The 26,880-nt window shown below is 35.2% G+C and overlaps 1 protein-coding gene across 8 annotated transcripts in view; it reads right to left on the reverse strand.

The window, feature by feature from the left end:
- Positions 1–6,950: 6,950 nt before the first annotated feature.
- LOC6047907 (calcitonin gene-related peptide type 1 receptor) overlaps positions 6,951–26,880 on the reverse strand; it is a 175,612-nt gene continuing 155,682 nt past the window's right edge. For 5 of the 8 annotated variants that reach the window (XM_038252077.1, XM_038252076.1, XM_038252075.1 and 2 more), the window contains exons 5-13: positions 26,462–26,575; positions 26,292–26,398; positions 26,142–26,233; positions 25,580–25,706; positions 25,007–25,233; positions 24,567–24,740; positions 13,455–13,578; positions 13,267–13,389; positions 6,966–7,105 (exon numbers count right to left, since the gene is read on the reverse strand). In XM_038252077.1, the coding sequence (XP_038108005.1) occupies positions 7,046–7,105; positions 13,267–13,389; positions 13,455–13,578; positions 24,567–24,740; positions 25,007–25,233; positions 25,580–25,706; positions 26,142–26,233; positions 26,292–26,398; positions 26,462–26,575 (1,148 nt within the window). In that variant the 3' untranslated portion in view covers positions 6,966–7,045. Of the gene's footprint in view, positions 7,106–12,276; positions 12,567–13,266; positions 13,390–13,454; positions 13,579–24,566; positions 24,741–25,006; positions 25,234–25,579; positions 25,707–26,141; positions 26,234–26,291; positions 26,399–26,461; positions 26,576–26,880 lie in introns of those variants that run through there. The other 3 variants (XM_038252080.1, XM_038252078.1, XM_038252079.1) reach the window with 3 other exon arrangements.

Genomic DNA, 26,880 nt, shown 5'->3' on the forward strand with positions numbered 1-26,880 from the left:
GGTCCTTGGCCAATAATTGCTTGAGAATCGAAAAATCCAGCCCAGCATTTGAAAAAGTCGTATGAAACTCAAAAAATGCCGTTTCATTGTACAGTGGTCCGAACCCAAAATCCAGCGTGACAAAATTGATAGCGGCCACACGTTAAGATTAAGAGCTTTGGTGTCTTCGGGACAAATGATCAGGGTCAATAGAGACATCTTTTCGTATAGTGGACACTAGGGTGGTCCAAATTTTAGGGTGGTTCAGAAATTGTATGCTGGCGGGATGACGAGATAACGATTTGGTGCCTTGAGAAAAATTGTAGGGAACACAATTTTAAGCAATTTCGCTGAAGAGTTTAAAGCTCTAATTCAAAAGGGAAGTTTAATGAGCCATTTTTGTGATTTAGGTTAAGGTGTTTATGAAAAATTAATTTTTGAATTTATCAACTCAGGCTCATACCGTAGCGAGTAAGTGGCTTCTAGATATTTAAAGAACTCATCAAACACACATTTATCTTCCAAGAGAGTGAAATCGGACCTTTTGGACGAAAGTTATAGCCAAATACGGTGGAATAAACGCAATTTTGAAATTTGAATAAATTGTAAAGGTGCTGAAGTTTGACCTTGCTCTTGGAGGCATCTGAAAGAAAACATTCTAGAGAACAATTGCTTAAAATATCTTGGAGGTCCTTTTTTGTTTAACTCATTTCATTTCAGTTTAAAAATAATCATTTTAATATCGTTTTCTTCCATAAATTTAGATAGAATTTACCAAAATTCGTTTTTCTAGAATAAATTTTGACAAGCTCTACATCTATTTGAAAGGCCCAAAAATGTACAAAATGATAAAGTGGTTGTTAAAAACAAGTTTTAGTTGAAATATTTCAGGAATAAATTGTATTAATGTTGCTGATTCTTGAAAAATTTCAGTTAAAATTTGTTTCGGCTTTTACAACCACTAGAGCATTTTGTACATTTTTGGGCAATTCTAGATAGTTTAGAGCTTGCCAAAATGAACAATTTTATTCTTGAAAAACGAATTTTGGTCTTGACCAAAAAGCCAATGTCTGAAAATATTTGTAATGGATTCCTCGTTGAATTTTGAGTAACATTATCAAAAATGGAAGGAGTTCCAAAAAGGATTCAGAATTATATTATTCATTTACGCAGAAAACAAATGATGGTAATATTCATCAGAAAATGCTGACAGATTAAGCGTCAAAAAATGTGTAATATTACATCAGAAACAATCAGAATTCTCTTCAATCCCAAGACCATCAAATCAGCTAATGAAACTTTGGTGGTTTTTTTTTTCAAATATTAAGCTTTTTTCGGACCCGGATAAGTTTTGGATAAGTTTTTTTTTAAGTACAACAAACAACATTTCTTTTCAAACTTATCGCTCAGAGACATGATTTAAAAAAAAAGTTTTTGCGAAAATTGACGGAAACCATTATTTTTTGGACCACTCTATTTTGGTTAATAACAGCCTAATCACCTTACAAAAAAAAATCGGAAGGAACTCCCATGCCAATTTTGTTTCGAATCAGAGGGCGCTGATTTGTTTTTTTTCCTGTTTGGCGAGGAATGGCTGATAAATTACTCATTTGAAGAACTGCACAATACCTTCTTTCAGGTTTGAAATATCATATTTTTCTTACTTTTTTCTGTTTTATTTTTTTTTAATTTTTTAAAAAAAATAATTTAGCATCGTTTATTACAAAAGTATTGAAAGTTTTTGAAAATTACTCTGTTTCATATCAGTCCAATTATTGTTTTTGCACAATAAACACTCAAATTCTTACTGTTTTTCTTACCACTTAAAATGCTACCAACAAAAAGTTTGAACAAACCAATTTAGTGCAAACATGTTGTTCTCCCGAAAACGCAAAACTTATCAAGATCCAATTATACTTACTCCATCAAAACTTTTCCGCCAGCCTTCCCTCCCCCTTCCACCTTCCCACTCCAGGGGGTGGAAAGAAAACGTTTCCCGCTACCAAAACAAACCAAGCCAATCACTGGAACTGTAAACACTTTTTTCCCGAAAGCAGTCAGTGTGGCGGACCTTAACGATGACAACAACAGCAGTGGAGGTGGGTGGTGGGGGAGGTGGTTTATCTGATGGATGCACTCTGCACGCTGAATGATGATGCTGTGCTTATTCGATTACATTCTCGTTCATTTTCATCTGGATGTGATGGGGGAGGAGGCTGGGGGGTGCTCGTGATGATCCGTAAAATAAATACAAATGGACTTGTACGAGGGTGGTCGTGGGTGAAGCCGAGGCAGGGGAAATAAACAAGGAAGCATTTGGCTTTATTTTCACATCGGTGAAATGCAATGGAGAAGGCAAAAAAAGACATAATCTGCTGGCCAGTGGATTTCCATTACTAGAAAGTAAACTCGATCGGCGATCAATCAAAATGGAAGAAAAACAAAATTCGAATTCATCCACGCCTTCACGTGTGAATGAAAGTCAATATTGTTGTGCCTTATAGATTGATGACGCAAAATGCAGATGTAATCATATATTTTTTAATATATCATTTTTTTCCACTTAAAACAAAAAGGACCACTCTCCAAAAAAAAGTTTCCCGCTGGTAGGAAAATTGAAAATTCGTAAACAGTAAAAGCCGATAGTAATTATGTTCCTCACACACCAATAACAATCCAATCATCTGCTTCATTATTCCAAGTGTTCACGGGGTGTAAAATGACAGCATTAAGCGATGCACGGGCGTGATGTGCATGGCACAAAAAGCTGTTACTTATTCACACCTTCTAGGGAATTATTTATAATTATAAAGTTTTTCACAAAGTATTATAAAAAAACTTCTCAACGATTATTCTGTTACAAAATCAATAACCGTTACCTTTTGTTGTAAATTTTAATTGTCAATATGTTAAAAATTGCATCATGCACCGCTTCACTTCTTATTCGACAAATTGTCCGAAAATATTTTAATAGATTCAAAATGGGTAATTCTCTACCAACTCACACGAAATCGGGAAAAGTTGTCCCGACCCCTCTTCGATTTGCGTGAAACTTTGTTCTTAAGGGTAACTATTGTCCCTGATCACGAATCCGAGGTCCGTTTTTTTTGATATCTCGTGACGGAGGGGCGGTACAGCAGCCCCTTTCATTTTTTAACATGCGAAAAAAGAGGTGTTTTTCAATAATTTGAAGCCTGAAACGGTGATGAGATAGAAATTTGGTGGCGAAGATACTTTTTTGTAAAATTAGAAACAAAGAGAAACGCAAAAAGTAACTCATCTCATCTCATGTTAATACAAATAAACCATGAAAGTTTCATACAAATTGGGACATCTTGAAAATACCAGTGACAGAAGTCGAATGTACAAAAGGTCGAATGGCTTCAATTCATTCATAATTTTTTTTTCTAGGTACTTTTAACAGTCTTCCAAAAAAATTTATGAAAAAAAACTGATATTGATATTTTGTTCGGAAATTTTATATTCTTATAAATTTGTCTTGTTTTAAAACAAATTCAGTGCAAAACTCACATTTAAAGAAATCATGTTTTAAAAAGTGTTATATTTGTTGTTTTATTCCATTCTTTAAAAAAATATATAATATTTGGTAAGTATTATCATTATTCAAACCACATTATTTTTTTCTATTTTTCCATTCTTCAAACAGAAGTAGACAAAAATTTTGATAAAAAACTTGAAATCAAAGTTCAGTTCAATAATGTTAAATTCTTTCAAAACAATACAATGATTAAGTATCACAATTTTTTTTTCAGGCGAGAATTTGATTCTCTGGTAAGCTAAATAAACTATGCTGCTCACTAAAACGTCACGATCAATTTAAAAAATTCTCTGCCTCTGTTCTGCTTACAAAACATCGATCTTGCACAATGCAAAGTTACCAAGGTTGTTAAAGATAAATTTGCCGGGGCTCGATTATGATAACTGAGCAACTCTCTACGAAATCGGCCGATTTCGACCATTTTTAATTTTTATATTTTTTCATTTGACTCAAACTTTGTGGAGGCCTTCCCTATGACCAAATAAGCTATTTTGCTTCATTGGTTCACCCATACAAGTTTCCATACAATTTTGGCTGCTATCCATACAAAAATGGTATGTAAATATTCAAACAGCTGTAACTTTTGACTGAATTTTCTGATAAATTTGGTGTCTTGGGCAAAGTTGTAGGTATTGTTGAGGACTATTGAGAAAAAAATAGGTACACGGAAAAAAATGCAGATTTTTTAATCAACTTTTTTTTCCCTAAAACTCAATTTCCCAAAATACGTATTTTTTGATTTTCGAGATTTTTTGATATGTTTTAGAGGACAAAAATCCGCAACATTTGTGCCATGGAGAGACATAATCAAAAAATCTGCCGCCGAGTTATGATTTTTTGAAAAAATAGTGATTTTTGGAAAAACCGAAGTTTCATGCAAAACCAAGTTTGACAATATTTTTTAATGCAAAATTGAATTTGCAATCGAAAAGTACTTTACAAATTGTTTGATAAAGCAAAATATTTGCAGTTTTTCAATTTTTAAAAATAGTTAACGTATGTGATAATTTCTAAAAATATTTTTTTTTGAAAAGTTCAGAAAGTTTGTTATAAAATTGTCTAAGAAACATTGAAGAACCTCAGGTTGCTGAGATAGAGCCGCTTTAAGAAAAATAAACACGAAAATTGATGTTTTCTAAATCTCACCAAAACAACCCACCATTTTGTAATGACGATATCACAGCAACCAATGGTCCGATTTTCAATGTTAAAACATGAAACATTCGTTTAATTTTCCGGTCTTTTCGAAAAAAATATTTTGATTTTTTTTTTAAATCAAGACTAACATTTTAAAAGGGCCAAACATTGAACAATAATGCTTGTCTTGATTTAAAAATTTTCAAAATATTTTTTCGAAAGGATCGGAAAATTTAAAACTTGCTTTTGCATGAAACTTTGATTTTTTTTTCTAAAAATCACTATTTTTTCAAAAAATTGTAGCTAGGCGGCAGATATTTTGCCCATGTTTCTCTATGGCTCAAAAGTTGCGGATTTTTGTCCTCTAAAACATATCAAAAGATCTCGAAAATAAAAAAATACGTATTTTGAGAAATTGAGTTTCAGTAAAAAAAAAGTTGATTAAAAAATCTGCAATTTTTTTTCCGTGTACCTATTTTTTTCAATAGTCCTCAACAATACCTACAACTTTGCCGGAGACACCAAATTGATCAGAAAATTCACTCAAAAGTTACAGCTGTTTGAATATTTACGTACCATTTGTGTATGGACAGCAGCCAAAATTGTATGGAGACTTGTATGGGTGAACCAATGACACAAAATAACTTATTTGGTCATAGGGAAGGCTTCCACAAAGTTATAGCCAAATCAAAAAATACAAATAAAATCCATTTCCGGTTTTGGTAGAGATTTGCTCAACTATAGTTCTTTCGTTATCGTCGAGGTTTTTTTTTCGAAAGTATATTCAAATTTTCATAATTTTCAATATGGGTATCAAACGAAGCGAAACTGTTTTTGCTTATTTTCTTTTTATAGTTTTTTGTAAATACCTAAATTTTCACAAAATACCGTATTTTTCAAAAATACTCAAATTTTCATAATTTACAATACGTGTATCAAACTAAGCGAAAGTTTGTATGTGTTTTCACTTTATTAGATTTTTTTATGAAAACTTAAATTTTCACTAAGTATAATGTTTTTTTTAAAGCATTTTCAATAAAAAAAATATTTAAATTTTCACAAAATACCATATTTTTACAACAATACTAAAAATTTCAAAATTTTGTGAAATTATCGCTTTGAAAATTTGATTTTTTAATAAAAAATGTTCAAAAAAATCTGTAAAAGATGAAAAAGCATACAAAATTTTGCTTCGTTTGATACCCATACTGCAAATTTAAAAAATTTGAGTATTTTCGAAAAATACGGTATTTTGTGAAAATTGTAGTTTAAAAATAAACTCTAAAGAAGTTATAACCATACAAAATTTTGCTACGTTTGAAACCCATATTGAAAATATAAAAAATTGTATTTTCGAAAAAATGTGGTGTTATGTGATTTTTGTGGTACTTTCAAAAAAAAAAAAAAAAAATTAAAAAGTGAAAGACATACACAATTTCGCTTCGTTTGTTACCCATATTGCAAATTATAAAAACGTGAGCACTTTCGAAAAAAAAAATCGGTATTTTATGATGATGAAGATGATGGAGCTGATGTGCGTTTTCTGACATGCAATTTTACCATCTTTTAGCTGTCTATTTTGAATTTCTTTTATATTCTTTCTGTCAGTAAAACTCACCACCAAGAAATGCAATCGTTTTATTATATTTTTCTCATTGAACATGATCACGGTTTGCGAACCACCCTCTGCTATCAGAGTCAGAGGCGTCCCTACGAATAATTGAAGCGTTTTCCAACATTTTGTAACTCTATTAAGTGCTCTGTATTCATCTAGATGTAGGTCGGTTAGTCGTTTTTATTCTTAAACACTGCGAACATTAGTTTTGAACGTTTACTACAATTATTCTATATCTTTTTTCTCTTTTTATTCCGTCAATGTATAAAAACACGATACATTTTTATCTATCCATCGACTCAATCGACCACAATACACGAACATACAACAAATTATTTCTACTTAATCGCTTGGAACTAGATTAGTTTGCTGCCTGGTTTTTGTTTTATTTGTCACTCCCCCTCCACTATCTACAGTATTTCATCGGCCGGTGCCGGTCCCACCGCGGCCCTCAGATGATGCCCATTCCCCCCTCCACCGTCTACGCCATTACTTTCCACCGATTCCAGCAGTGGCAACTTGACGTGTCGACACTCGATCGAACCCCGGCGCCAGCTCTGCAGTCCCTCCTCGAGGTCCTTGATCTTGGCCGCCGCCGTCACCACCACCACCGAAGACCCGTTCGACTCCTTCGGGTCAAGCACCTGGACCACCTTCGGTGAACTGCGCGGAACCGGGTCGTGGTTCAGCGTGGTGGAGTCCGAGGGGGACAGCCGCGGGGGCACGACCGAGTTGCTCCGGGGGTACTCCTTTAGTCAGACCTTTTCCTCGCCGGGCACGTGCGGACCGGTGCGGACAAACTGCAAGCGGACCGGCTGATATTAGCGAGGATGGTCGGGTTTCGATATGTTTGTGGTTTGCGTTTGCATTGGGGGTTATTTTTGTTTTTAGTGACGCGCAGAAGACGCCATTGGACGTGGGAAGACGGAGTACAAGGAGTTACTATATTAGAGACGCTATCGAACGAAACGCAGCACGGACACACAAGTGTTAGAGGTACGGGGAAGCATAGGATAGAGTTAAGAGAGACGATTAAGTGCATTTAGCAAAGCAACATGGAGAGAGGGGGCAATGCTGGTTTTTATATTTTCAACCAGTGATATCAAAGTTTTGTGTTTTTTTACTACAAACTACAATAAAATCAATTTGTGCTTACCTTGTAAGAGTCTGAATGACTTGACATAAATTTCAATTATTCCATAAGATTAGGTTTCAATATTCATCTAATTGTGACACAATTCGAATTCTCATATCTCAAACATTTAAAATTTCAAAACATTATTGATATTGCTTTTTGATACATTTTTCAAATGAAGAATTTATGTAGCATGTAAAATATATTTGTAACAGAAATACGCAAAAAAAATTATCTGATTTCTCAGACATTTTTTTTAAGTAGGATTAATAAAGGCCATGAGGTCAATTATTTTATTTTATTTTAGATTTGAATTTATGTTCGTCCAATTCGCGCAATTTTGCTCATAATTTGCTCTTCAATTTGAAAGCTTGAAATGATTTTTTTTCCTAAATTATACTTTCTCGAACTCAATTTTCTTCCAGTTCTCAACTACATTGGTTATTTGCTCGTAATGTTGAAACTGCTCATTTTAATCTATGTAACCGCCGTCGTAATAATTTATTTACAATTTATCCAGAAACATATTTTTCATAGAAAAGTCCAGGTCACGAATGTGCATTTGCAACGTTTTGACGTTATTTGGACATGCATTGAAATCCCATTTCAAATTGATTTGACTTGGTTTTGATCGAGTTCACAATCAATCGGGATTAAACTTGGAGTTCAAGCTCTGTACACCGCCAGGATCATGCCTTAGAATGGATGGCAAATTGAGTGACTTTGAAATAACAATTTTTTCCCTTTTTAACTAAAAAATGTTTTTATGAATGTATCAACATTTATTGAGCTCTTCAGCATTTTTTGAAACAATTGTTGAATTTAATTTCAATTTAAATTTGTTTTTGTATAATGTTATGTTTGACAAATATTTGAATGGAAAACAAATAAATTTTCAATTTATTGCAACAAGTCCAATGAGTTCTTATGGAAAGGAATGTGAAGGTGATTTTTCACAGCAAAACATCGAAATATCGCTGCATGTCAATTACAAAACATTGGAAATTCACGGCAATTTCAAGGCACTTTAAAACTTGCACAGTAATAATTTTGAACATAATATTCTCTTAAAAAATAGCGAACTTTAAGATACAGAATGAAACCATCTGACAGAAATTATTTAAAAAATGATAATTTTGATTTGCTTAAATATCTACAAAACAACGCACATCATACGAATTAGAATCAGTTAAATGTTATAAAATTTGGTTAGTTTGTTCAGCAAGAAGGAAATTTCAGTATTAAAAAAAAAGTTTAAGTATAATTTTAAGGAATGCATTTAAATGCATAATAAATTTATTTTATACATGTATTGTATTTTGAGCCAATTGAATAATAACAAAATTTAAAGTCGAAATATAACAATATTTTTTAAAATTAAAACTGCAAACTTGCGTTTTCTTTTATTGAATTGTTGAATAAGGTATTTTTACAATCATATTGAAACATTGTAGAATAAAGAAATTGTGTTAGAAATGTGAATATTCCATTAAGGCCATTGGTTTTGTCACTAATAACTTTCAGAACAACTTCATAAATTTGATTAAAATGGAATTCGAATCAACTGAAAACAATCTAAAATTTCTTTTTCTGGATTGATAATCCTATTTAACATGTTCGGGCTCGTTTAAAAATGTTTTGAATTTTTATTAAATTGCGGTGTACAGAGCATCGGCAAAAGAAAATCGAAAAAATAAAATTTTCGTCAATACTTTGATATTTGGTAAACTTTTGTTACACAGAAAAAAAGTTGAATTTTGGAATGTTGAAAATTTGGTAGGTTGAATATTACCTCTTTTGTTGAGTAATATTACATAAAAAATGTGTAAAAATGTGAATCTGATGAATATTCATCAAAAACTGATGAAAATTCATCATTTTTTAAACCACTAAACCTGTCACCATTTTCTGATGAACATTACCATCATTTTTTTTCTGTGTAGCAAAACAACTGGGCAGGAATATAATCCATTTTAACACTTTTTCCATTCAAATGATGAAATTATGGGTCGTTATTTAAATTTTTATACTTCTTTATTTATTTTTTGCCCCCTCCACCTTGATCAGATCGCTAAAAATAACTAGCCCTAAATATTATATGAAAGCAATCAATGATAAAAATTGCAAATCTTTTATATAACTTTTTTCTCTCCCTTATATTTTTCCACCAAAAATCTTGGGTCAAAACATATTTATTGCCGGAAAGTTTATTTTTTTTTTTAAATAAAAAAAAACTTGTAGGATTGATTTTGAACATTTCAAAATACAACGTTAAGATTTGTTTGTAAAATGGTTCATTTTAATGAAATTAGCCAATTTTCAATTTTAGGAAGCAAATAAATTATGAACTTAGATAAGTCTATAACTAAGGATTAGTGGTAGTGAAATTTCACCATTTTGCGGACAGCGTAAAATTCATGAAATTTGGCTTTTTCCGCGAAATCCCGTGAAATTTTATGTTTACGTTACGATTTTTCTCAAAATGAGTTATCAAGCTTAAATAGGAATTAACATAATCTTATGAACTACTGTAGAAATAAGCGAATGAATACCGTTGATTAATGACTGACATAGTGTTAATGATTTCTGACGATTTCTGACGATTTTGTGGACGGCGTAAAATTCGTGATATTTATCAATTTTCTCAAATTTTTTTTTTATTTCAAAATAACAATCTAATAAATATTTCATCCCTACAGACTATTCAAGTGAATTTTATTAGTTTTCAATTGAAAAGCTTGATATAAACCATTTGAAGAATTGTTCAGATTTTTTAGTTTTTTTAGAAACTAAGTTTAGTAATAATTTCATTCGCTGTTATAAAAAAACATATGCTATTTCATTTGAAATGTATGGTTCCAAAAAAAGTCAAAAGAATCATGTTTTGTTTTATTCAAAATTAAATGAAAGCATTAAAATCAATTTTTAAAAACAATACACATTTTTTTCTGAGTCCTGTTTAATTTTAACGAAATATAATTATTTGGGTGGACGATTTCCGTGAAAGATTAAATATTACTTTTTGTTTTCTTTTTATTTCAAATTATAATGTCGATTTCGTTACAAATTATCTAAATTTTGTCTTTTGATTTGAAATTTAAATTTTGTTAAAGAGATAAAAACTTTTGAAAAAATTTAATGTTGCAAATGTCGCAAAAATTCAAATTATTTCACTAATTTGTTGCTGGACAAGATTGTTAATTCTTGTTTTGATATGAAATGCAATAAAATAAAGCAAATCAGCGAAAACTTTTAATTTTTATGAGTTGAATATTAAAAAAAAGCAGTTCAATAAATGAGAATACGCATGCCCTACATTTTATTTCAAAATATATATAGTGCCCATCCATAAACTAGGTGGATTTTTTTGAAAATTAGGAGATTTTTTTTGTGTCACGTTCAAATTTATTAAGGTTTTTTTTTTAGTTTAGTTTATTAATCATATATAATGAAGCATATAAGTAGTTTCTGTGATTCAAACATAATATTTTCAAAGTTTTTTTTATCATTTTTATCGTTCCGCGAAATTTGAGTGAAATTCGGTGTTTTAAAATTGAGGTCCCCGTGAAATTGAAAATTTTTGAGAGTAATAAATCACTAAGCCTACTTAGGATCCTTCGCCAATCAATAAAAATTCAAGTATGTTTTGTATCTTTTTTGAAAATAAAAATAAAAATGAAAAGCTTACAAAAAAATTACTGTAAACAAACTAAGTTTTCAAAAAATGGAAGGGGAACATGAAATTCTAGATCAGCGACTCAACATAAGTAAAACTTGAGAAGCCATTGTCTCCATATTGGCTGCCATCTTGGATTACACATCTCATATTACTTTAACGTGAAGACTTCCATCATTGTCATGATTTTTGTTCAAAGATATAAATTTTGCGTCGCTTTCAACATTTTGATAAAATTTCTTCAACAAGTTGTTTAGAATAGTGCCCTACACATGCTGAATCCTTTTGATAACAATTATCTCATTCCTTGTAAAGTTATGGAAATCGTCATTAATCAATTATTGCCAACTAGGACGTCAATGACTGTACCATAAAATTATATAAATTTTGAAGTACAATTGATTTAAATCCAAAATTCCTTCAGTGGCTTCAAGAAGGCAACAACTGGCACATGCTGATTCCTTTTGGTGCTGAAATTCGTTAAATTGAATTTAATACAGAATATGTTATAATGATGATCAATTTCCTCGAAAATGATCAACGGCTTCACCTTAAAGCGATAGTAGTATTTTTTTCTGATAAGATTATCTGAAGTGTAATTTAAGCGAGAACATTGGATAATTGAGTCTGGACTGTACTTTTTATTGACGCTTTATAAACACGGTTTTTACAATCCACCCAACCGATGAATAATAAAAACTCTCCCGACATCAACTTGTGATCTTCAAGTTTTTGTTTACATCTCTCTTCCAGCATATAAACTTCTCTGCAAAAGTGAGATAACCTCCCCCGTTACACTGTTAATTACCGCTCGCTAGTTTTTCGCACAAACAAAAACTCCACAATCTCGAAGCAATTAAGTGGTGGTGGTGGTAGTGATGAACACAGGTTAAACGCTGCAAGATTTCTAGAGTAGCACGCTTTGTAGTACACAAGGTATAGTAAAGCCAGGGCAGAAGAGTAGAGAAAGTGGGGGAGTGAGGAGCGCCTTAAAATTTATACACAACAAGCTCCATTAAATAAGGTAGAAGGCACCGTTAGTGATCGCAAAACTGTCGGAAATTTTTTAGGCAAATATGTGTTTTAAGACAGTTAAGCGATCACTAATGCTGTGGTGTTGATGTTGGGGAAAGTGTAATAAACAAAAATAGTAGAAGAAAGAACAGCAAGAGAGGTGTGAAATGCGATAAAACGGCTCTTTTATTTAACAACTTTACTCACAAATAATTTAGTTCAGTTTATTTCAATGGTCATACATCTCTTAAGGTTATCAACAAACAGTTTATTTACAGCGGTACAATTACAGATTTCTTCACGGTCACGGTCACATTGATTTTTTTTTTGCTTAGCTAGGAGAGGGTGGTGGTTGGTGATGGTACAAGATAATCTAATCACACCTACATTTACATTTACATTAGCAGTAGGTACTAGTTACAGTCATTACAGAGGGATGCCTGGCCTTTCGCTTCAGGTTCGGGAGGTTGAGTTTGGAGGTTTTTGGTGCAGTTTTGTTGATGGTTGGTTGGCGTGGGTGGGTTTGGTGGTTGTTAAACAGCAATAAAACACAGACAACACGTGGTTTTTTTTGGAGGGAAGAAGCCAGACACAAGTACACAGTGGGAAAGTGGGAAGAACAAACTTAAACTAGTTTAAACAATTTTCTTGGGAGGGGTTCGAGGGAGGAAGGAGCAGGATAATGGTTTTTTGTATAAAGTACGCCTGATGGCGGCGAGTTGGCTTTACACTCGTTTGCTTTCTAAGGGGTTTCAATATACGTTATAGTCATAAAAAGCTCAACCGTTATTTTAAATTATGCAGTGTTATTTCATAATCAATGTTTCCGAAAATATCTACCTTTGTATAGACAAATTGAAACGAGATTGCTACATTGCTAACAAGAATTTATAATCACGGTTGAGAATTTGTATTTCTATATTTTTTTTAGAACAACGCTCTCATTCTACAATATCACATTAGGATCATTCTGGACTGTCCTTTTAGTTTGTACCCTTGTTTCAATTTCTCTGTAGGATTAGCTCCTCATGCAGGTCCTTCGCTTGCCCTTTTTGGTAACTTCTTTCTCCTCTAAGCATTCCCTCCTAGTTGGCCAGTGTTTGCCAGCCAGCTCACTGCCGTCTGGCGTCTTTGATAAGGAATTTACTTACGGACACTTGCGTCGCCGTGTACGAGTTGGTCCGCGTCCGGAGGAACACGGTGCGCCACTTCCGCTTGACTTGTGCGATCACCTCCCCGTTGAAGAAGCAAAACAGGACGGCCACGAAGAGGCCCTAAAGCCGAGAAGAAAATGGAGAAATAGTTTGACACATTTAAGGAAGTTAGCCGGAAAAGTTACCTGAAATGAGGCCGTGAACGCGGATATCGTTTCGTAAACCCGCTCGTACGGATGGCCAGGGTCGGGCCGGAACGGAGTCAGCATGTACTGGAGGCCGAGCAGTGGGACGAGCAAGAGGGTGGCCCTGAAAGAAGACAAACAGGTAAGTTTCTAATTCTTTATATTAAATAATTACAATTTTGTTGTATTGGTTTAGTTTTAGAAATATTGAATCACTTTAAAGTATAATTTTTTTCTGAGCATTTCCTAAACTAATAGGACATTTGAAAAAGTTATCTAAAACATTATTTTGCAAAATTAGAGCGAATTTGAGTCCCGAACAAGAATCCAGTTTAAAATGCTATGTTTGTTGAAATTTGAACTAACTGAATGTTTTGCAGAGGTTTTCCTAACTCTAGAATTTTTTTGAGCATATTCATGTCAAAAACGTTCACCTGGAAAAAAATATTATATCGTACACTGAAACCCCGATGGTTTGACACCAACTGTTGTCAAACGAATGGGGTCACTTTTTAGTTTGACACTCTCTTTACACAGAGCTTCATCACTTATTAGTTTGACTTTGTCAAACTGACGGGTAAACTAAAAGTGTGCCAAACAAAAAAGTTACCAACCACCGGGGGTTGAGTGTAGTTGAATGATAAATTGAGTTATGTTACATTGTAGGATTATTTGAACTTTTCAATGATCAAGAAATCGTTTTTTGTCTGAGGAAAGATTCGGAATCAGCATCTTTATGAATTTAAAAAGTTGCATCTTCTATTTATGCTAAAACGATTATTCATCATATTTTTTAAACAAGGAAAGTACGAGTTTAAAAATGGATATTTTTTTTATTTACTTATGTTAAACCATGACTAACTTGTTTGATTTTGAAATATTTGTTTCCGAAAATTAAATCTTTGTTAATATCCTGGCGCTAACTTTTCACTGAATCTCTCCAATTAAAATATTTAATATATTTTTGCATATGATATGTCAATAACATATTTTGAGTTCGTTATGCAGCTTTGTCCAGTTCATATTTTTATTCTCAATGTTTAGGCTAACACAGATTTAATTTTAAGTTTATGTTTTTTGAATTTTTTATGCATTGTTACAGTGTTTTTAAAACAAATTTTGAAAGTGTTTGTAAATTTATGAAAACTTTTTTTGTCAGTTTATCACCTTTCACCGTCGGAAATTCAAAATTTATTTTAGGCTGTCAAAATAAGTTTAATTTATTTTTTGATTATTAGAACTCTTAGCAAATCAATTTCCTCAGATTTTTGAATAGAAATAATTTAGAAATTGAATTTTCATTGGGCTTTACCTAATGAATTTTTGTTACTATCAAAAAATTTTAATTTTTATTTATTAAACGGTTAATACACGTTATTTACGAAAATTCTTTCATAAAATAACACACATTTTTTTTATTTGAGAAGGGCATAGGTAAGGGTTTGAAAAAAATAATTCAAATAGACAGTTATTATTCATATATAAGATAAGGCAAAACATACTCTCAAACAAACTGTCTTGGCTTACACAGTAAAAAAAGCCATGGAAATATTACATCTGAGAATGGGTAGATCTTTAAACCTAAAAGAGGTAAAATTTTGAATTTGCATATAAAAATTTGTAAATTTACCACTATTTCTGTCTAAATTGAGGTTATATTACATAAAAAGTGGTAATATTACATCTTCCAATTTAACACCTTTGAGCAATTCCAGCTCAAATTTGGATTTTTTCTGGAACTTTTGTACCCGACCCTCTACGATTTCAAAGAAACTTTGTAGACATGTTATCCTAGGCCTATATGAGCCATTTTTGTGTATATGGAGCCAATTGTACTCGAAAATATCATTTGAGAAGGGCGTATGTTATTTAAATATATTTGCATTTTGCAATTTAAAAATTACTGTATCTCGAAGCCGTTGCGTCGTATCAAAAAGTGGTCATAGACAAACTTGTAGAAAATTGGACGGGCACCGAAATAAAAATACATGTCACTTCCATAAGATTTTTAAATTTTAAGTTTTAAAGTCAAATTTTAAGGTGATGTGACGATTTTTTTTCGTTCAAAATTTTTTAGGAAATAGGCTAAGATGTTACAAAAAGACTGACGAAAAATGCAGGATGGTTTGTCTCTCCTAAATGAATACAAAAATCATTTACTAAAACTGTTATTTTAAAAAGTGGTCGATATTGACCATTGTCCTATGTCCAATCGTTTGGAGGAAACAGCGGATTAAAAAAATAAAATGTCGAAAAAATAGGTTTTTTGGTGGTTTTTGGCAATTTCAATGTGACAGATTTGATTTTTCAGGTTGGTAAATATTTTTACCGGAAAGCTCGTCCAATTTCCCAAAAGTTTGCTTTTGACAGCTTTTCAATTGGATGTATGGGCAAACAGATATAAACTTAAATACATTGCTCATATCTGCAAATAGAATATTTTCTTCTGTGCGGTAGAAACCTGAATAGTAAATAAGCTTACGCAAATATTAAAACGAGTTATCCAAATTTGGAAAATTTATTTGTGAGGAATTTGAAAAGATATGTTGAAAATTATTTTTTAACTTTAATTTTTGAATGTTGAAATTTTGGTTGAATGAATATAAGGTCTTTTCTGAGTATTTTTGCCTAAAAAATGTTTGAACCTGATGAAAATTCATCAGTAACTGACTAAAATTCACCAATTCCTGACGTAATATTACACATTTTTTTTGACACAAAACTGGCACCATTTCCTGAAGAAAATTACCATCATTGTTTTCTGTGAGAGACAAACGTGTAAAATTACTTCAAATTAATTCAAACCGACTATGAAACTAAACAGTAAAAAAAATCAAGGTAATATTACATCTGGAAGGGGCCAGAAAAAAATGTGTAATTTTATCACTGCTCTGGTGTAATGTAACTTTTTCTGTCTAAATTGAGGTAAAATTACACAAAAAAGTTACAAATTTACACCTTAAACATTTAAACTATTTTTTCTGTAAAACAATTAAAAAAAAATCGAATAAAATTCAAAAAAAAAAATACTGGCATCATTCTGCATAAGTCCGTAGTTTACCAAAAAAAAATCCGTTCAAAAATTAAGCTGGCTGAAAATCCACGAAGAGGGATTTCGCGTCAAAAAAAAATTGAAATATTACATCAGGAACTGGTAAATTTCCTTCTGTTTCTGGTGAATTTTCATCAGGTTCACATTTTTACACATATTTTAGGTAAAATTACTTTAAAAAGGCTTAATATTCTTTTTTTTTTTCATCAAAAAGTACTCGGAACTAATTTCGATGGAGAAGCATTGCGCCGCCGAGCGGTAAGGATTGGCGCATATGATGTGATATTAAAGTAATTTAAAGATCAAAGTTTATCTCTAACAACTATATTATGTTTCTAAATAATTAATGACATCGATGTTATTACTACCGCGGCCTAGCACTTAATAATGGAATCAATTCCCTGGTAAGACACTCGATGTCCCCAGGGGAAACCCAAAAGCCCACATCAGCAAAGCTGGCCGTGTGCTGCAAAAACTGCACCGCCGCGCGGAGCGCTCGTCTGTGCTGACGGTGTGAATAAAAGCACCTTTGGCCACTGTGCCCAACTCAAGTGAGGGTCTTTGCTATAATTTAAGTTAGGGTAGGTCGCACGGACTAAGTCCGGTGCATGTCCCCCCCCTTACCGAGCTTGAGCTTGGCCTTGAAGAGGCCGAGCTCAAGAGGTAAGACGCTGGAATAAAATAAGGTTTCGTGGATACTAAAGACATACTATCAACTATTTTTATTTTAAAGCTAATTATAGCCTAACCGTTATGATGGAGCTTCTTCGCGAACCGGCTTCTAAAATCGTGCAGATAGCCATTGGCGGGTCGGGCTTTTAGATAACTGGCTTAATTCCTGTTGTTTTCGGTGACACATCCATCGTCTACTATTCCTTTCGAACCCTCTGTACTAGATTTTGATTATTTTGCTGTTTCGTTGGGGCCTAGAACCAACTACGCCTTTTTTTTAATTGCTGTTATCGTTGATTGCGTAAGGTACTGTTTGCTAAAATACACTGCCACGAATCTAGATTATTTTGCTGTTTTGTTGGGGCCTAGAACCAACTACGCCTTTTTTGTGAAATAGTTTTGCAGTCTTAGCGTATTTGTATCTTCAGTAAAAGTCTTCGCTCTATCCATGGACCGACTTACGGGATGCTGTCCTTGCGTTTTAAGATTAAATTAAGATTGGCTCAAATTTTGCCATGCTCTTGTTTCTGGTGTCCGGGGTTCGAATTCTTCCTTTCGCTGTCTTGTAATAATCCTTGGCGTCACAAATTCACCCGCTATCTAATGCCCGACAGTGCCATTTCGTGCTATCTGTCGCTCGAGCCCCTTGGCGAGCCCCCATCTGGTTCTGCGCGTGCCGTTTTATCCGTAAGCTCAGGTGCAACTAAACCTATTCTGATTGATTCTTTTGTAAAAGACCACTAGGATACCTAATTGTTTTTAATCTACTCAAATTCCCTTTTGCTTTTAGTTTGAAATGTTCCGATTTACATATCATATTTAATTTTATTATACATTGAAATATTTTTGAAAAGAAAAAAAAAAGATTTGTTGAAACTACTCCTCTATTTTTAAAATGTCAATTCATATCAAGATAGAATTCCAGCGTTTTAGTGTCATCAATGCGTTAAGTCGCCCTCTCCCTCCTTGAATGGTGTGCGTTTTTCCTCTGGTTGCTAATCCAAGGGATGCCTGCAATTTCTTTGGAAAGAAAGAGAGAAAAAAAACTTGCCACGAGGCATTAGCTCTATTATTAATGATGTTTGTTATTTTCTAAGTTCCATAAAAATTAAAATAGCCCTTTTTTGTACCTCAGCGGTTTTTACGGCTTACTTCTACCCAAGGGTTTGAATGTTTTGAAGGCCATCTTCGGAAATTAATCATTATATTTTTAAGTCGGTTGTTATGAACCTTTTCTTCTTTATTTCCATTAAGAATGGTCGAAGTTTGCTCGCTATCTAATCTAATTACCAAATAGGGCCCCTCCATAGCTGTTGGAGTTTTTCCCCATACCCATGGGGTTATCGTGAACCATAACCGGATCTCCCAGCTCTGGTTGCCAATCTTCAACATTTACATCGTATCTTATCTTATTCCTTACTTTACTAACAGCAAGGTTTTCCTTAGCCATTTTATGTATACTGCTGAAAAGGTGCTTAATTTCGTCCAGATACGTTTCGTAATTTGCATCCGTTGTGCTTTTGTAGATTGAAGCTGGCATTCTTGCCACTCTTCCGTATAGTAACTCATACGGTGAAAATCCCGTAGATTCGTTCGGTGCCGTGTTGTACTCAAAAGAAAATATGGCAATTTCTGATCCCATGACCCGGTGTCTTTTCCGACGAATTGACGCATATATTGCTTCAATTCTCGATTCGATCTTTCGACCAAGTTTGCTTGTGGGTGATAGGCACTTGTGTTGATTTTCTTTATGTGAAGTAACTTACAGACTTCTTTCAGCATTTTACTCATAAAATTGGTACCTTGATCTGTAACTATCTCACATGGCGTACCAAATTTACAAATCACACCTTCTACTAACGCTCTAGCAACTGTAGAGGCTTCTTGGTTATGAATTGGAATGATTGTTAAGAATCGTGTCAAGTCATCTTGCACAGTCAAAGCGCAGTTATTGCCCCAGTGTGATTCTGGGAACATTACTATATCCATGTATAGTTTTTCAAAAGGCTCTGAAGCCGTTGTTGTTATTTTCATCGGTATCTTGTTTGATTTGTGAATTTTGTGTCTTTGGCAGGAGTCACACTGCCGCACATAGTTCAAAATATCCCTATTCATATTCTTCCAGAAATATGCTTGACTTATCCTTTTATCATTCTGCGGGCCCCAATGTGGCCGCCCAAAGGTGCATCGTGAAATTCTTGGAGGATAGTTTGAATTTGATCCGCCTTTGCGTTGACGATCTCTGAGCGGTTATTGTAGAAACATATCTTTGTTTTTGTCTTCCAAGCGGCGAACTCTATAATTTGCAGGATTTCTGGCTGCCGAATTTTTCTAAACGATATTAGATGAATCCGTTTATTTGCACACTCGCTGAAGGTGTGAATGTAGAACAAAGCAAATGTTTGGAAAAACTTTTGCTGTCGATTATAGAATTGTGTTTACCATCTAGCATCACCCCATAAAGATTATCATTAGGAAATGCAAAATTTCCCTCTTGAATTATGTTTCTTGCACCATGTGGAAGATTGTAAACCTGGGAAATCTCGGAAAACCCTGACTTTTTGTTTGCTATCACGAAAGTATGACTGCAATTTGATTCATTGTCTAAGGTTTTGCAATTCTTAATTTCCGTAGCGTATGACTTGTTTTCTTCGGCATATAATCTAAATTCTTCGTATAATTTCGAAAAGTATTCCTCTTCGGGTAAATCCTCATTCCCGTCACTAATATCAATGTTTGATAGCTCTCTAAACATCACATCATCGGATGAATCGTAGCCTTTATTTGCAGAAGTAGATAGTTTATTCCTATTTTGGTTTCTGAGTTGCGCTCTAGTTGTTGCGCCAACAGTTTCTGGATTGATTTGTTCTGTTTTATCATGATCAATTCGAGATAGAAAATCTGCAACAGCGTTTTCTCTTCCCTGTTTATAGCGAATTTCACGGTCTAGCCCTAACAATTTAAGGCGAAGTTTTGAGAGTGTGGTAGACGTTTCTTTCAGGCTATCGATAGCGACCAGTGGCCTGTGGTCTGTATACACTATAAATTTTTGGTTAAATATATAGTGTCGGAAATACTGGGTTGCCCATACAATAGCTAGTAATTCTTTCTCTATAGCATGGTATCGAAGCTCGGCACCTTTCAATGCTCTACTTGCAAAGGCGATCGGTTGATCCATGGTTTGTGCATTGGATAGTACTGCTCCAATGGCAAAATCACTTGCATCTGTAGTGATTACAAAAGTGTCCTTATAATTCGGCCTGATCAGTAGAGGCTCCGATATCAGGCACTGTTTTAAATCCTCGAATGCTCTTTCACATTGGGGAGTCCATGAAAATTTTACGCCTTTCTTAAGAAGGTCATTTAATGGTTTCCTTCTAGCGGCGATGTTAGAAATAAACTTACCGTAAAAATTTATAGTGCCTAAAAATGATCTAACCTGTCGAATATTAGTTGGTCGCTTAAGATTAGTTATGGCTTTAATATTTGCATCAGTAGGGCGGATACCATTTTTGTCAATAATGTGCCCTAAATATTCAATCTGTGTTTTCAACATCTGGCATTTTGCCGGTTCGATTTTAAGATTATGCCTGCTTAGAGCGTCTAGAACCTTTTGAGAGTATCATTGTGGTCTTCCACTGTATTCCCAAAAACAATTATGTCGTCTAGATATACGAACGCTTTAACAGCCCCTAATTCGTAAACTACGGTGTGCATCAGTTTTTGAAAGGTACTTGGGGCATTTTGAGCCCCATTGCCATACCAACAAACTCGAAGTGCCCTTGAGGCGTTGAAAACGCTGTCTTTTCGGTATCATTGGGGTTTATAGAAACTTGGTAAAACCCGATTTTAAATCTAGGCATGTGAAGAGACTATTTTCACCGATGTTATCCAGAATTTCGTTTATTAATGGAATTGGATACACGAAACTTCTAGTAATTGTGTTAAGTGCTCGGTAGTCTACGACCATCCGGTACTTCTGGTTGCCATTTGCATCTGGTTTTTTTGGGATGCAAAGGACTGGTGCGTTCCAGGGGCTCGTGCTTGGTTTTATAATTCCTTGCTCTAGCATTTCCTCGACCTGCACTTTTATATGCTTCTTGGTTGCTTCCGGAAATCGGTATTGGCGCTTGTTAATCGGAATGCAGGTTTCTGTTTCGATATCATGTACCGCTGCGTCAGTACGCGTAAGGCGATCCCCTTCTATAAAAAAGGTATTTTTAAATTCAGAGATTATGTCAGTAATAGATTGTCTATGAGATGAATTCAAATGGCCTAGATCTATCTTTTCCATCAGAGTAGCTACTCGTTGAGGACCTTTTATCTCTTTATGGTTCTTGTATTCTAGGAAATCGCAATCTTGGTGAGCATCAAGATCGATAGCGCTTTCCAGTATAGCCTGTTCCATGGATTTTGTGGTGTCAATTGCACCACATGTTGCAATTGCTGCTTCTGCTTGTATTATTACGGTTTTTCCAATACGTTGGGATTTTTGTTCGTTTATTGTTTCCTTATGGTAGTCGTTTTTCGTATTTTGTTTCGTGTTATTCGTTGATTTCTTTACTGGAAAGCGTTGAAATGTAATATAATCAAAGCAACTTCCAATTGTTGAGGTGTGGTTTTTTAAAAATTCCAGCCCAATGATTGCTGGAACTATCATATTATCCAGAACGTGGAATTTGATAGGGAATGTACTTTCTCCAATTATCAATTTTACCCATATTGAACCACAAGTCTGTGTTAACTGTTTGCCGATCCCTTGAACGGTGTGCCTGTCATAATGATTTATATTCTGCATACTTAAACCTATAACTTCAAGGTGATCTTTATGAATGTAGTTATTCGGTGACCCCGTATCTAACATGTAACTTGAAGGCGTTTGTGGGTTGGTTATAGTAGCTAGTTGGATGGCCATATGTTTTCCAACGGTTTTGTCTACTGGAACTATAATTTCTTGATTAGCTTTGAAGCCAATATAATTACCAGCGCTTTGATCTATTTTAAAGAGGACTGAGCCGTATCCGACTTGTACGTCCCCTTGTATTAGTTTTTTGGTACGTGTTGCGTACTGTTTTGATTACTATTGAATGTGCTATTAAAATCTGGGTTGAAGTTCATTGTATTATTCAGTTGACTCATTTGATTTGATTGTGGTGGACCTCTACCCCACCTGTCCATTGTCATGTTTTCATGATTTTGTACATGACCGTACGGAACTAGTGTTCTGTTTGGATTACCAAAGTTCTGAGTTTGATTGGGTTGCCATCCAATCATTTGATTCGGCATCGTGGTATATGGTTGGGGAATTGGACCCAACGGTGGAGGTTGTGTAAGGTTACTTGGGTGACCCCATACTGGGTTTCTCCACGTGTTTTTTTTATTGCTCCAATTTTTATTTCTGAGGCTGTTTCCGCCACCATCACCGCCTTCAGTCGCATTTGAAGAAGAATTTTTCATCTTCTCTTTGTGTGTTTCGAAGATACGTTCTAGCGTTTTGCCTCTTTCTAGAATTGTGTTCGCCAGGTCTTCGTATGAACATTCTTCTATAGTTGCAGCGAACTGCATGAGGGTGGTACTTTGCAGCCCACCGATGAAATTTTCTTTTAAAATTTCTTCGGCTGCATCGTTTCCCCCTTTTTGTTTAATTTGCCTATTGAGTTTATCAGCTCTGCGGCGGTATTCTTCCAGGGATTCTTGTCTAGTCTGTACTAATTTATTGCAAGAGTTAAGAATCTCTGGCCATGTATTTTTCTTGATACAGAGTGTTCAAGTTATTTTGAACCTCTTGCCAAGTATCAGCCATAATATCTATCGCCCTCTCCTTGGCGTCTTCTTTTAACTTTAACCGAATCACAGCTAAAAACTGGTGTAACTGGTCGGCGTTTCTCGCCCCAATTCTAGCATGGAAAATATCAGCGATGTTGATGAAACTTTCAACGTCATCGAAATTACCGGTGAATTCCGGTATATATTGGAGGGCTTTTTCAAAATCAAATTGAGCCATCTTAAGTGCGCTGTCAAAATAAGCACTGGCCGATAAAAATTCTTGAATTACCGTTTCGCGTTTTTTATTTAAAATTGCCTCGGGTGTATCTTCCAATTCTGGATACAGGAATTGGTCAAAAAGGCTTTTATCGAAATTGACTTTCTTAAGAAAGTTTTCGAACTTTTCAAAACTTTTTTGGCACTTTTGCGCAGTACTTGCTGAGCCTGATGGGTGTTGACGAAGTCTGACACTCTTCCAAATTTAATTTTTCTAGCCCTGAGTAGGACGTATTTAGTTGTTTACTAATGTTTGTCTTCGTCGAGAGAGAGTTCGACCTCTTTATAGGATTTTCTACGGTTCGGACTAATGTTTTTCTTGGACGAAGACTTAATATTCTATCCGTCATTCGGACCCTGGAGAAGCGCACTATGACACAAACTGATCAAAGTTAATTTGTTTAAGTTTATTTTGCAAACATTTAAAATCTGCTAAAATTTTGTGTTTTTAATTTTTTTCAATAAAATAAAGAACGAACGAAATAACGAAATAACGACACACTTAATTTAGTAGTTCCCAACACAAACCGGGGAATAGTTAAAAAAAAGGTACTTACCAGCACAATAACACTGCTCCAAACGACACGTTGCACATTGTACTCTAAACTAAATTACTAAATTAATTTAAGTTACCGACTGTCACCACATGCGCCGCCGAGCGGTAAGGATTGGCGCATATGATGTGATATTAAAGTAATTTAAAGATCAAAGTTTATCTCTAACAACTATATTATGTTTCTAAATAATTAATGACATCGATGTTATTACTACCGCGGCCTAGCACTTAATAATGGAATCAATTCCCTGGTAAGACACTCGATGTCCCCAGGGAAACCCAAAGCCCACATCAGCAAAGCTGGCCGTGTGCTGCAAAAACTGCACCGCCGCGCGGAGCGCTCGTCTGTGCTGACGGTGTGAATAAAAGCACCTTTGGCCACTGTGCCCAACTCAAGTGAGGGTCTTTGCTATAATTTAAGTTAGGGTAGGTCGCACGGACTAAGTCCGGTGCAGCATGATACTTTGAGTTCGATTGATAAAGCAAAATTCGATTATTACCCTGTTTATGCAATAATTTGTGTGATAATATAACTCCCGAATTGAACAAGATGCAATGCAATATTTCAAATAACAAAAACAAATAGTTTTTTCAGCTCAATCCTGTACAACCTAATTTCCCAGAATAAATTTCATTAAATTATCTCTTCCTTATCATCTCTTCGAAGCCCACCTACGCACACAAAACAGAACAAATAATCATCACAATAAAATTGCTCCATGACCAGGTCAAGCTAGCGCGAATAAAAACAGAACAAAAACAAAAGCAAAAGCAAAAAAAGTTACCGTACCGGAACGCCTGCAGGATGGTCCGGGAGGGGCCCGAGCCCTGGGGTCCGGCCGGGGCACGCATTTTGAGCAGCACCACCCGCACAATGTTGCACAGGAACAGCAGATTGAGCAGCATCGAGATGCAAACCGGAACGATGAACACCATCCCGTAGGAACTCTCGGTCATCCAGCAGCTTGAGGAAGGGAGAGGGGGAAAGTGGGGAGGTTAGTTAGTTGTTGCAGCTTAAAATAAAAGGCACACACAATGAGTAACGGGAGGTTCCACAAACTCATTACAACTAGTTCGAGGTTGTGTTGATTTGTGTTGTCTTTGTAAGCATGATTGCAAAACTAGTTTAATTGGATGTATAAATCGAGGCGAGCTCAGGTCGTATTGATGGTTAAAGTTTGATAAGGACTAGGGTGTGAATTTCAAAAAGACAAAAAAATCTATCCTTACAGCGTAACGTCCTCGTCGGTGCCGTACGTCCCGCGCAGCACCCCGTACAGCACGATGACGCAGGCCGGGACGGTCCAGCCGAGCACGACCAGCCACTTGACGAGCTTTTTCTCGGACACGAACGCCGACACCAGGACCGTGTGCAGGTAGAAGCCCTCGCACAGCATCCACGCGTAGTTGGTGATCAGGAAGTAGTGCAGCACCAGGTGCAGCGTGATGCAGGGGGACTGAAATCGGGGCAGACGTGGAAAAAAGGGGTTAATGAATCGGGTTAAATTTTCTCCTTTGCTCCTCTGCGAAGAGTCTTGGAGAGGTTTCTGGGATTGGAGTTATAGGTGATCCTGGCCGAAGAAGGTTGGGGTGGAGAGCTTACTGTCAAAGGAACTTGTAAATGAAATTCTTCTTTGTTGGATTACAATGATGAAGGTTGATATTGAATTTAATTGATTAAAGTCTAGCAAACAAAATTCACACGAATTAAATAAATTTAATAAAACAAAAATTACTCTCATTAAACCGCTACCTTCCAGGACTTCCCGAAAAAAAATCCAGAACTCCGGAAAAGCCTCTTACCCCGTTGTGACTGAGCACTTCCGGATCTGCCAGCACCATCCGATACCACAGCAGCCAGAGGGTATTATTTGTGGCGAACGACGCAAACAGGTTCATGTGGAGCGTTATCCGGGCACATTTGAGGGACCTTTTTTTTTGTTGGATGAGGGTAAACAAGAATAAAAAATGCAAATTAAGTTTTGTGCAAAGTTTTACGGCGATTCTTTCTGGTAGACGACCCCAATTGTTCAACCCGAATTTGGGACTCAACCGAAAATGACCGTTTCCTGGAAGTCGAGGGTAACGAAAAAATCATAAACAAATCTTCGGCCCGGGAATGTGACCTCCCGAAAAAGGTCACATTCCGAAGCTTTTCATTGAGGGAATTGAGCGAAAAAAGGGTTCACGTTGTCCTTTTGGCGAAATTCGTTTCGGATTTAAAATCGCGCGCTCTGGTATGCCACTTGTTGAAATTGGTTCCAATTTGTTGCGAAAATTGCGGCGTTTCGGGGATCAGACCGTAATTGACAGAAGATCGCGTTCAATTGCTGTTGATTGATGGGCTTTTTTCATTTGAACTTACCTAAAGTAGCTTAGAATACCGAGGGACAGGATGAGGGCTATCAATGAGATGGAATATCCCGTTTCGTATATTGTGTTTATTTGCCTGCTCCACTGAAATTTAGAATATTTTTTAATATGCTGAATGAATAAAATAAGTTTGAAAACTCACCGTAAAATCGTCGATGTTCACGCAGGTTGTGTAGTTGGACCAGGTTCTGTTGGTTTCCGGATGCCGGAACCACTCACCCTGCTCGTCGCAGGCTTTGTGCGCAAAACCTGGACAAAAATTGATTATTTAGAATCACATTGAACTCGAAAAATGCATTTTCATAATCTTACGAGTGGTATCGAATCCGAAGACGAACTCTGGACAGGGTGCGTAGGCTATCCTTCCGGCGGCCGTGTCCGGCCAACACTGCCACCCATCCCAGGTCCCCCGGCAGAACAGTTGGTCTGAAATTGATAAAAAAAAACAATAAAACCAAGTTGAGCTGAAAATGCGAGTTAATTTGATGAAATTGAAGATTTTCTAAATAAATTCTTCAAGAAGCTATAATATTGGTAATCTTAGCTAAATTTTGTGAAACAATAAGACTTAGTTACAAACAAGAATGTTTACCCCAAATCGCGCCGAAGGTGCAATATGCAATTAGGGAAAATTGCTCGACAGGAAAAGTTCAAAGTGCACTACTATACCAGAGTGTGCGGTTAGAACCGCAACGAACGCAAAACTCCAAAATCAGCACAAATTGGAGAAT

Source organism: Culex quinquefasciatus, chromosome 2, assembly GCF_015732765.1.
Source record: "Culex quinquefasciatus strain JHB chromosome 2, VPISU_Cqui_1.0_pri_paternal, whole genome shotgun sequence".
Classification (NCBI taxonomy): Eukaryota; Metazoa; Arthropoda; class Insecta; order Diptera; family Culicidae; genus Culex; species Culex quinquefasciatus.